At 35.9% G+C, this 12,711-nt stretch overlaps 1 protein-coding gene across 5 annotated transcripts in view; it reads left to right on the top strand.

Moving 5' to 3' along the window:
• The window catches only part of HERC4 (HECT and RLD domain containing E3 ubiquitin protein ligase 4), a 133,699-nt gene that overhangs the window by 76,254 nt on the left and 44,734 nt on the right, over positions 1-12,711 (top strand). For 3 of the 5 annotated variants that reach the window (XM_060126689.1, XM_060126690.1, XM_060126688.1), the window contains exons 9-14: positions 2,726-2,802; positions 3,421-3,545; positions 5,056-5,115; positions 5,244-5,355; positions 5,891-6,080; positions 7,449-7,621. In XM_060126689.1, coding sequence (XP_059982672.1) covers positions 2,726-2,802; positions 3,421-3,545; positions 5,056-5,115; positions 5,244-5,355; positions 5,891-6,080; positions 7,449-7,621 — 737 coding nt within the window. Of the gene's footprint in view, positions 1-2,725; positions 2,803-3,420; positions 3,546-5,055; positions 5,116-5,243; positions 5,356-5,890; positions 6,081-7,448; positions 7,622-8,130; positions 8,236-12,711 lie in introns of all 5 variants that reach the window. The other 2 variants (XR_009536164.1, XM_060126691.1) reach the window with 2 other exon arrangements.

The following is a 12,711-nucleotide window of genomic DNA, read 5'->3' as shown; positions in this document are numbered from 1 at the left end:
TGGAGCCTGTGCTCCTCAACAAGAGAGGCCGCGATAGTGAGAGGCCCGCGCACCGCGATGAAGATTGGCCCCCGCTTGCCACAACTAGAGAAAAGCCCTCGCACAGAAATGAAGACCCAACACAGCAAAAATAAATTAATTAATTAATAAACTCCTACCCCCAACATCTTCTTAAAAAAAATTGACTAATTAATCTAATTAAATCCTCTCTAGATCCAACTACCAATTTACAGGAAATACAGAAGACTGAGAGAAATGTTAGGAGAATCCTTGAGGATATAATCAGCAAAATCCAATCTGCAGGAAGCTGTGTAGGACAAATGACTAGGTTTCACAGACTTTTTTACAGTAGTAATTAAAAGGAAAATAATTTTTGGTGCCCTACTCACAGCCCCCAGAAACCCATTCATGTACTATAGATTAGTCATCATTTACTTGAAGATTATTTAAAGAAGGCAGAATCACCTTTTAGGAACAAACGAATAACATTCTGCTCAATCTTTTGAGGAAGTGCATGACTTCATGTAGACTTGTGAGGATGACGTAGAGAAAAGATTTTAAGTTGAATGATTGGTTTATTTAATATTTTAGATTTACCCTTTTAATCTGTTCTTAAAAATTTTTGGCCATAGAGCAGTCTTGTTGTGGAAAATTTGGTCATATTAATGTTCTGATCTCTGAAGCTCTTATTATTATCTAAGCTAGATAATTTTTTATATTACATATTCATATTAAATATTTACTGAGTTCTTTTACAAATAAAACATTGTGCTTGGTAGTAGGGAGTGATCAAGAAAATTAAGATGTGGTCCCTTCCTTAAGAATTTATAATTCTGTAGCAGTGGTGGTCACAAATAATACAAGGTGAAGAACTAGTCAACTGGGCTTCCCTAGTGGCACAGTGGTTAAGAATCCACCTGCCAATGCAGGGGACACGGGTTCAAGCCCTGGTCCGGGAAGATCCCACATGCTGCGGAGTATCTAAACCAGTGCGCCACAACTGCTGAGCCCACGCTCTGTAGAGTCCACAAGCCACAACTACTGAGCCTGTGTGCCACAACTACTGAAGCCCGTGCACCTAGAGCCTGTGTTCCACTGCAATGAGAAGCCTGCGCACCACAGTGAAGAGTGGCCCCTGCTCCCCGCAACTAGAGAAAGCCCACGCATAGCAACGAAGACCCAACGCAGCCAAAAATAAATAAATTTGTATTAAAAAAAAAAGAATTAGTCAACTAAAGAGTGGGGGGTCAGCAGTAGGAACACAGAAATGGATTATATTTGGAAATAACTGGCCTTAAGTTACATTGTGTAGCTATGGTGTTTTGGTATGTGATACTTCTAAATACTAGGCTAGCGGTATTTTTGATAATAGATACTCTTTCCATTTTGAGGTACAGGAGAGGAGAAAAAGGAAGAGGCTTTGAATGTCTTTTTAAAAAGGCACTTTACTGAAACGAAATTGAGTTATTTATAGTGAGGTGGATGGACCTAGAGTCTGTCATACAGAGTGAAGTAAGTCAGAAAGAGAAAAACAAATACCGTATGCTAACACATATATATGGAATCTAAAAAAAAAAAGGTTCTGAAGAACCTAGGGGCAGGACAGGAATAAAGACACAGACGTAGAGAATGGACTTGAGGACACTGGGAGGGGGAAGGGTAAGCTGGGACGAAGTGAGAGAGTGGCATTGACATATATATACTACTAAATGTAAAATAGATACCTAGTGGGAAGCAGCTGCATCTCACAGGGCGATCAGCTCCATGCTTTGTGACCTCCTAGAGGGGTGGGATAGGGAAGGGTGGGAGGGAGACGCAAGTGGGAGAGGATATGGGGATATATGTATACATATAGCTGATTCACTTTGTTATACAGCAGAAACTAACACAACATTGTAAAGCAATTATATGGCAATAAAGATGTTAAAAAAAAAGAAACAAACTTTTAAAGAAAAATAAACATCACAATAAAACACAAAACTTGAAAAAAAGGCGCTTTATTGTTCCTTCTTTACTTCTACTAAATTTGCGTATTAACTTTTTTGTTTTTGGATCTGATTTGGGTGTTACTGATAAATAGTTGTTAACAAAGAGCTATGTGTGTCATCTTTCTTTTGTACAGCTATATTGAAAGAGAAAATAATTTTACATTATGAATTTTGCATTACTCAGGAAGATTTAACATTTACTTGTTTGTTGTCATTCTTTTTAAAAGTAAATATTCCTTTTTTTTTGGCTGTACCCTGCGAGGCTTATGGGATCTTAGTTGCCCAACCAGGGATTGAACCCAGGCCACAAGCAGTGAAAAGGCCAAGTCCTAACCACTGGACCACCAGGGAATTCCCCAAAATGAATATTCTTAATTTTTATTTTCTTCTGAGCTATCTTCTATACCTTTCATTCAAATTTTACACCATCTTCAGTTTAAAATATATTGAGATAATAAAGATCTAGACTAGAAACTGCCATTTTTTGGTGAGCAGGTCAAAAGAAAGACTTGTAAAACTTATCAAATGCTTGTTGTGCTTGTGGGATCATTAACATTTGTCACTTGGTCAGTCTCATCTCCATAGCAGTCAGACCATTCCCAGTCATTTTGTATCATTGAGCCCATGATTGGGAGGTCTCATTAAGTTAGATGATTAAGAGAAAGTCCAGTAGCATATTTGATGCTCTGAAAAATGCATATAAATCTTGAATGTTTTATATTTTATTTTTATTACAGATTCTGAAGAATATTTCTGTGTAAAAAGAATTTTCTCAGGTGGAGATCAAAGCTTTTCACATTACTCTAATCCCCAGGTAATAGTAATCATATAAATAATTACTAAGCTCAGATAATTTAGAAGTTGTTTTTAAACCCATATTAATGTTCTTTATATGTTACAAAGTAATTGCCTTAATTTTTTTTCCTCAAGTCTACAAAATTTTTCAGATCCATTTGATAAGTTGGGTTTTTTTGATAAGTTTTTTTTTAAATTTATTTCTTTATTTTTGGCTGCTTTGGGGCTTTGTTGCTGCACATGGGCTTTCTCTAGTTGCAGCGAGTGGGGCTACTCTTCATTGTGGTGCACAGGCTTCTCATTGCGTTGGCTTCTCTTTGTTGCAGAGCATGGGCTCTAGGTGCGCAGGCTTCAATATTTGTGGCTTGTGGGCTCTAGAGCACAGTCTCAGTAGTTGTGGCACACGGGCTTAGTTGCTCCGCAGCATGTGGGATCTTCCCGGACCAGGGCTCGAGACTGTGTGCCCTGCATTGGCAGGCGGATTCCTAACCACTGCGCCACCAGGGAAGTCCCCATTTGATAAGTTTTTGTTCCAGGTGTTTAGTAGAGATTAACTTCCAAATACATAGTGGAGGTGTGTCTTGGTTTATATATAATATCTCTTCCCTCTGACTCATCTGCCTATTTTAAAATTTAGAACTGTGGGCCACCAGATGACTTTAGATATCCTGATCCTTCGAAGCAGATATGGACTGTGAATGAAGCTCTAATTCAAAAATGGCTGAGCTACCCCTCTGGAAGATTTCCTGTAGAGATAGCCAAGTAAGAAAAATATTTTATCTACACAAAGTCTTAACTTCATGGTAGAGGAACCTGTACTTAGGAGTTTTTATTTAAATAAATATTTCATTAAATATCATTTACAGAATGGTTTATATACAAAAGTTTAATTGTCTAGAATTTCTGTAATAGTGGATATTTTAGGAGATCTCATGTAGATGTTTATAAGTTACAGTTCTTTCATATACATAATGATATATTAAATGATAACTTAAAATATTAAATATAGCCACTTTAGGATTGGGTTTGCAAAAATGTTCCTTCTAGCTTCATAGTGGTCACTGTCTTTTAACTTCTTTATTCCATGGAAGAGTTGAGTATTTCTTCTTTCTTGAATATTTTTCTTGAAGATGGACTTGTTTAGTACTTAAAGTTTTTGTTGTTGTTGTTGAAGGTAGTGTAGGTATTTGGGATGAGGGGCTATAGCTGATCAGCTGTTTTTTTAATTCGAAATTATTTTCCCAAACTAAAATTTTTCTTAAAAGCCTGAAGTGTAGTCTTCAGAAAAATAGCATTCCAGATTAGATTTACCATCATGTGGAATTAAGAAAGTTAAATGTGCATGTTTATATAAAAAAATTTTTTAGATAACAAAAAAAAAATTTTTAGGAACATCAGATTTATTTGATGAATCAGAGGACAGTAGTAATGTTTGAGAGAGTAATAAAGAGATAAACAGTAATACCTTTATCAAGATTTACTTAATCTTTAGTAATTTATAGAATTCTGATTTATTTTGAATGTTGGTTGGAGGAATGCTCTGTAGCATTAAATACTACATTTTATTTTTTATTAAATAATAAAGGTGATGTGGATTTTATCCACATAAAAAATAAATAAAAGGTGATTTTATTTTTTATTAAAAAATAAAGGGGATGAATGGATAAAGAAGATGTAGTACTATATACAATGGAATATTACTCAGCCATAAAAAGGAACAAAATTGAGTTATTTGTAGTGAGGTGGATGGACCTAGAGTCTGTCATACAGAGTGAAGTAAGTCAGAAAGAGAAAAACAAATACCGTATGCTAATGTATATACGCGGAATCTAAAAAATAAAATAAAATAAAGGGTACGGATGAACCTAGTTGCAGGGCAGGAATAAAGAGATAGACATACAGAATGGACTTGAGGACATGGGGTGGGAGGGGGAAGCTGGGGTGAAGTGAGAGTAGCATTGACATATATACGCTACCGAATGTAAAATAGTTGGCTGGTGGGAAGCAGCAGCAGCATAGCACAGGGAGATTGGCTTGGTGCTTTGCAATGACCTAGAGGGGTGGAATAGGGAGGATGGGAGGGAGGCTTAAGAGGGAGGGGTTATGGGGACATGTGTATGCATATGGCTGATTCGCTTTGTTGTGCAACAGAAACTAAGACAGTATTGTGAAGCAATTATACTCCAATTAAGATCTAAAAAAAAAAAACCACCAAAGGTGAACAATTAGATTTCTCATTTTGTGATTTTGTGATTTTTAAATTTCTTTTTAGTGAAATAGATGGAACGTTTTCTTCGTCTGGTTGTCTAAATGGAAGTTTTTTAGCTGTTAGGTGAGTGACAATTCTTTGGTATACCAAATTTTTCAAATTTATTATATTAAATAATGTCATTAAAAAGAAGTGAAAAAATTTTAAAGTTGCATTTTATTATTTTCTCTCTCTCTCTCTTTTTTAAATAGCAATGATGATCACTATAGAACGGGCACCAGATTTTCAGGGGTTGATATGAATGCTGCTAGGCTTTTATTCCACAAACTTATACAATCTGATCATCCTCAGATATCTCAGCAGGTTTGTTTTTAAAGCATTTTATATTTGTATTATGTAGCCTGTTGAGTTTTTTATTCCATGTTTTTTTATATGTTTGTGACCTAATTAACTTTACAGTTTCATACACTTTATTGAGATGTCTGTATAATTTTATTTAATATACTAATGTAAGAATTAAAATAGGGTATTATTTTAAACTGTTTGTAATTTAGCTGTCAAATATCTGTAAATCTTTCCAGATGTTCAGAGCAGACTCTTAATTACTTAATATTACCATGTTGGTTAAGTCTGTATAACTATAGATGTAGAGTTTAAATTGAGATATAAATAAAAATCTTGTATGCAAGATTTTTAAAATTCTCTTAGCACTGCTTAGGCATTAATTTTCATTGTGCTCCAAAGTGCATTCATTAATTCATTGTAAGATGGTTTCTTTTTTTTTTTTTTCCCTTCACCGTTTCACGTTTGCTGTAGTATAAGGTTTTCTTTTTCTTTCTTTTTTTGGAATATGCATTCATTTTAAATGAAGTAGGTTTTACTTTTTGTCAAAATATAGGTGGCAGCGAGCTTGGAAAAGAATCTTATTCCTAAACTGACTAGCTCCTTACCTGATGTTGAAGCATTGAGATTTTATCTTACTCTACCAGAATGTCCCCTGATGAGTGATTCCAACAATTTCACCACAATAGCAATTCCCTTTGGTACAGCTCTTGTGAACCTAGAAAAGGCACCACTGAAAGTACTTGGTAAGAATTTTAATACTCTTTTTTTTTTTACAACCTTTTCTCTTTAAATGAAAATGCTCATAACTTCTTTGCTGTTTGAAATTTTGCTACCCTGCTTATTTTGACATTGTCTTAAGGTGAGATAAACCTGTTTTTCAGTTTGTTCCTTTTTGCTAGTCATCTGATGCTAGTTGTTAGAGTTGGAGGCAAAGCATGTTAAATATTAAAATTTTAATCAAGCACAACAGCAGAGACAGTATCGGGAAAGATAAAAACTGTTTTTGGTATTCGCCTTCTTCATCCCCTCCAGAGTCATCTTACTGTTAAAGAAGTAAAGGAGGAGGAGCAATTAAAACTGAACAAACATGGGTATTAAATCCTCCTTGAACTTTATTAACCCTTTGCCTTGTATTTCCCTCACTTGCTAATTTTCTGATGTCTGTGCATGTAGGTGAGATTCCACTGTTTATCTGATCTTATTCCTCTGGGTTTTTGGCCTAAACTTTCCTCACTTTAATTTTTCTAATTGTATAATTTCATCTCTATCTGCTGACCATTATAGTTTGCCTGCTACATTTAGTAGCAGTGCTTTCCTTCTTAATAGTATTTGTTAGGTATGTGAATCTGAGATACATAAGAGTAATAAAATCAGTACAAGAAGTTTTAGACTGAGGGTGAGCAGAGGAAGCAACAAGCAAGGGGTAGAATCCTGGAATCTGAGGGAATTAGCCAGTGGTTAGAAGAGTGAAGCAGGGACTCAAAAGCATATTGCTACCATGTTGTCAGAAGTTTTTGTATTCCCTTCTGTCTGCTGCATAAGATTGTCATATTTGTAGTTAATAACTACAAATAGTGAACGTGGGGAAGGACAGACATGGTATACTTTACATTGTTCAGTTTCTGTATTTGATTTTCAGGAGTACCTTGCATTTTTAGGATGGTGCTTCACAATATTTCAACTTTATGTTACGTAAGTTGAAAGATAAAAGTTGGAGAGATCTTTAAATATTGGAGCAATACAGTTTTAAAAGTGTTTTGTTTAAAAATTAAAATCCTAATTTCCAAAGCACTTATTTTAACAAGTGGTTTTAGTACTAGGTATTAAGTTTTTAATGTAGCTTAGGAAACCAAGAATGTAAATTCAATAGACCTTTCTAACTTTATTTTTGCTTTTGAGAGCTTTTAGAACCGTATTCTTTAACTTGAGGGTGGGGTGGTATCTATAAACCCTAGAAATGTTACGTAAAATACCATATTATGTGTATCTTCCTGAGGTTTTCAAAGGGTTAAGAGCCACTGCTTTCGCACTGCTTTCGAAAAACAGTCAGTATGATTTTGAAAATTGTGACTTTTTAAATTTTATTTTGTGTGTTCACCCTTTAATAACAGAAAACTGGTGGTCAGTACTTGAACCTCCACTATTCCTCAAGATTGTAGAACTTTTTAAGGAGGTTGTGGTACATCTTTTGAAACTCTACAAGATCGGCATTCCCCCTTCTGAAAGAAGAATTTTCAACAGTTTTCTTCATACCGCATTAAAGGTTTTAGAAATATTACATAGGGTATGTCCAATAGTCCGTTTATTTTCCTCTCTCCCCATTGCCACTAACAAACTGATGATGTTTATTTTAACATGAATATATTACAGAATTAGATTGACATAAAAGATATAGGAATTTGGAGAAGTTATCTAAATTTTCCTTTAAAAGAAAGAATATATCTATACTTCAGAGCTTTGGTCGTATTTGACTTTGTTAGGCGTTTATGGATAACTTGTCTGTAGTTGGGCAGAACAATAGCATACTAATGAATTAGATTCTCCTTATGTTTTATTTGAAGAACATGATTTGTTAGTTTAAATAATACGCTTTTTGTTATTTATTGATGGTTATAATATGAACGAGATTTCATCCTAGTTGTGATTTTGAACATTTAAACTCATGTTCCTTTTGCTGTTGGGTACTAATAGCTTCAATCAAAGTACAACCTTTGAAACAGATGACTAACTTGAAATTGGAACCATATATAATTCATTAATTTGCCTATTGTTCTTTCCTGCCCTTCTTCCCAGTGGAAGAAATAGTCCCCTTTACACTTGTAGCAGTTCAAAGTTATATGAAGAAGTAGAGTCTCAGCTGTTTAATTAAAGATGGATTTGAGACATCCCTGACAGCTGGTAGGTATATCTCTGTTGTGCCATTTGGTATTTTTAAGATGCTATTTTGGGAGACATGACCTAAGGGAGAAGGATATGTTTCTAGCCTCTAGAATGACTGAAAAACCCATATGAACCATTAATCTTTAGTTTCCTCCCCTTAACAGCTTCTTTAGTGTTTTCACACCCTTCTTGCCTGGTACTAAGGTAAATGATAAAGGGTAAAGGAGATAAGTCCTTCTGTTCTCTGTAAGAAAGAACTCTTATGGACCATTAATTTTTTCCTTTTTATTCTTTTAATGAAGTTCCTGGGTACTTTCTCAACTACTTCTTGAACTTTTTTCTTTTGTATTTAGTATGTCTAAGCTCTCTAGAAAAACAAGTCATTTCTCTTATTATAACTGAAGATATGATAGCCATTTTTTTCATAGGGGGAAATAAGTCATTCTTACGTTTGCCTTTCCCAGTCCAAGGCTTTCTTGCAGCACTTTAGGGTTAACTGGATTCTGCAGTAAACTGCTGTTAAGATCTTCTGTTGTTATGGAATGGGTCTCTACTTTTCTTTATGCCTTTTGTCTAGGATTCAAGAGGTTGATTAGATTCTTTCTTTCCTCTGGATTCTCTTTTCCTACTACTTCAGTGAACCATCCTTTGTCAGCAGGACCCTCTTCCCAAATAATTGTTCATCCCCCCCCTTTCTTATCTGCATTACCTCTTAAAAAAATTCTTTTTTCCCTTAGCTGTGTCTTTTTCTACAAATGAAAGTGAGGGAAGGAGAAGTGGAGGAGGAAATTGAACCTTTTGTCTTTCATAATTACAGACAGAACTTGAGCAAGTAATTTATGTGCCTGGCTCAGAAGCCTCAGTCTCTGTTGAGGAGAACCTTATGGGGTTCCATCTCCAGAGACCTTTTTGATGGAGCCATGCTAGAACAAGGATCCTAAATTATTGCTAGCTGAAAGGGAAAGGAAAATAATGTAACAGTGGCCAAGGTTAGAAACCTCCATCATACACTAATTCGTGTGAGCACTTTACGTATATCCCTCATTTAACTTTTTAAACTCTTTACAGTTATATTTTGACCCTTAATCTGAATATCAATGGTCATAAACCAGTAAGTAGCAGAGTTGAAATACAAATCCAAATCGACTTCCAAAGTCCCTGCTGTTTCTAATGTACTTCTGTATCAGCAGATATAGTAATATAATATGTTTAGATGGTTCTTTGCTTTTATTTTATGTCCCTAGATCTAGAGGCTTATACTTCCAGATTACAGATAGCATTGTATTGTTAAAAAAAGACCATGGGGCTTCCCTGGTGGCACAGTGGTTGAGAGTCCGCCTGCCGATGCAGGGGACACGGGTTCGTGCCCCGGTCCGGGAGGATCCCACGTGCCGCGGAGCAGCTGGGTCCGTGGGCCTTGGCCGCTGAGCCTGTGTGTCAGGAGCCTGTGCTCCGCAGTGGGAGAGGCCACAGCAGTGAGAGGCCCGCGTACTGCAAAAAAAAAAAAATTCTAACTCGATCTGTGCTGCTTCTTATCAGTGTGATTTTGAACAAGTCTTTGTCTTTATCACATATGCAAATGGAGAATCATCTATAAAATAAGGATTGAAATAATGGCCTGATGGTTTCCCAGGATTGATGTATTGTTTAGATTACATAATATGTATAATTATTATACATTCAGAGATTTTGTTATCACCACCACCATTTGGATGGGAAATTGCTACTTTTATCTTGATTCATTTGGTCATGAGGAAACTGAGTTCCTGTTTGAAGTTGTTAAATACTCAAAAGCAGGGTAATAATGGTATCAGTTTCATAAGCATCTCTTACTGGGAGTCCTTAGGACAATCATTTATCTTTCTTTTACCTCTTACATTGGAGAAAACTTTACTTGATCCTAATCTGTCATAGATAACTGTAGATATTCACTATCAGAGATGATTCATTTTCATCTTTAGTGGAACCTAAATTGCTAATCAGAGATTTGTGTTTTTGAAGACACCTTATGTCTGACAACTGTATATATTTCTTCTCTCTGCTCCATGGTTAAGAATTAGGAAAAGTTTCTCACACAATTTCCTTCTTGACCTAATCCTGGAGCAGGATTAGGAACTATAGAACTGGACTCTATTTCCTGATCATTTCAGGATATATGAATGACTTGTTTCTCCCTTATGACATGTCCTTTGGGAAGCTTTGAATTAGAAATTATTCACAGTGCTCCAAATGGCATCACAAGAAAGATAATTTTGGTACCTGCTGTCAGGAATGGATGTATTACCACGTAAATGAGTTTGCTGGCAAGTAATTGTGTTATTTAGTAGTTTCTGAGTTTTCACACAGTACCTTATAGAGATATTAATAATGACAAAAGAAAAGACTTACTTTGACTAGCCTAAGTGCTACGTATCATGTTAATCTTCTAAGTCAGTGATTTTCAACCCCCCCTTTTTTTTGCAAGGAACCCTTAAATAAACCCAAACATATAAGACATATGTATACTACCATATTCCTCCTCTGAACTCACATTTATAAATCAGAATACTAAATTGTAATTAAAATGCGAAATGTTATGATCAAACATACATAGATTTTATTTTGTACATTTTGGGCAGTAACACTGATTGTATAGGTTGTTTTGAACTTCTACCATATGATTTCTTTTTTATTCATTTTACAGATATTTACTGAGTGCCTATTATGTGCTTATCATGGTACTAAACAGTAGTGATGCAGTGACAAGGAAAAGATGTGATTTCTGCCCTTGTTAAGATTATAAATGTAGGGACTTCCCTGGTGGTCCAGTGGCTAAGACTCCACGCTCCCAGTGCAGGGGCCTGAATTCAATCCCTGGTAAGGGAACTAGATCCCACATGCTGCAACTAAAGATCCCGCATAAAGATGCAGCATGGTAAGTGCTAGATTAAGGAAAATGAAGGGTGCTATGAAAACACATAGGAGGGCACATAACTCGGAAGAATTAAAGAAGACTTCCTGAAAAAAATAATGTCTTGTCAATCTTACCTACCATACAAATGTATTTTTATATATATTTTTTAAACTGTTGATTTTATATGTAAATCTATATCCACGTCTTTTGGATCAGTCTTCTGTTCAGTGCCTAATTTCCCTATTTTTAAAGCAATATTAACTGATTTTATCTTTAGTTATTAAATCACTGTGTCTGAATTAACTATCAGCCATCATTTCCCACCAAGTCTTAAGCTTGACTGAAATTTGCTTGCTCCTGAACCAAACCTGATTTCTAAATTGTTAGTTTTTATTCTAACATAGCATTTCTTTTCAAAAACATGTGTCATATCTGCAGGATGTAAAAACTGCAAACACTGGTTGCTATTGGTGAAAGAAAATTTACCTTTAAAAATAAAAAATATTCCAGATAAAGAAAAGTATGTATCAGAGGTCAGTGGCACATGAATCATTTTCAACAAGAGTCACTAAAACTTTTTAAAACAAATTGTTTGTTTGTTTGTTTAATTAATTTATTTATGGCTGCTTTGGGTCTTTGTTGCTGCACGCAGGTTTTCTCTAGTTGTGGTGAGTGGGAGCTACTCTTCATTGTAGTGTGTGGACTTTTCATTGCGGTGGCTTCTCTTGTTGCGGAGCATGGGCTCTAGGCACGTGGGCTTCAGTAGTTGTGGCATGTGGGCTCAGTAGTTGTGGCGCTCAGGCTCAGTAGTTGTGGCTCACGGGCTTAGTTGCTCCACGGCATGTGGGATCTTTCCCGACCAGGGCTTGAACCCCTGTCCGCTGCATTGGCAGGCATATTCTTTTTTTTTTTTCTTCGGTATGCAGGCCTCTCACTGTTGTGGCCTCTCCCATTGCGGAGCACAGGCTCCAGATTCGCAGGCTCAGCGGCCATGGCTCACGGGCCTAGCCGCTCCACGGCATGTGGGATCTTCCCAGACCGGGGCACAAACCCGTGTCCCCTGCATCGGCAGGCGGACTCTCAACCACTGCGCCACCAGGGAAGCCCGGCAGGCATATTCTTAACCACTGCACCACCAGGGAAGTCCCAGGCGTCACTAAATTTTTTAAGTGTCCAATGTAATATAAAAGTTAATGTATATATTTATAAACATAAATATTGGAGAGGGAAAAGCAAATGAGTTTTTGTGTGTAATTATTGGGTATGTTTTCTTTTTTGGTAGAAAGAGTTTGGCTGTAGGGCAAGGGTCTGAAGACTTTTTCTATGAAGGGCTAGATAGAAATATTTTATACTTTGTGAGCTGCGTGGTTTCTGTTACAGCTGCTCAACTCTATCTTATGTTTTTGATGCTATTGTAAATGATAATTAAAATTTTTTATTTTCTGATGCTAGTATGGAGAAATTTAGTTGAGTTTCTATTGTTAGTGTGGCAAAATTTAGTTGAGTTTTCACCTTGTACTCTGTGACCTTGATAAATCAATTTAATATTTCTCTTATAGATTAATTTGGATTTTTTATGTGCACATTCATGTTATTTTCTT

The sequence above is a fragment of the Lagenorhynchus albirostris genome, chromosome 16, assembly GCF_949774975.1.
Source record: "Lagenorhynchus albirostris chromosome 16, mLagAlb1.1, whole genome shotgun sequence".
NCBI lineage: Eukaryota > Metazoa > Chordata > Mammalia > Artiodactyla > Delphinidae > Lagenorhynchus > Lagenorhynchus albirostris.
Note: the sequence above shows the minus strand (reverse complement) of the source record. Positions and strands in the feature narration are given on the sequence as shown.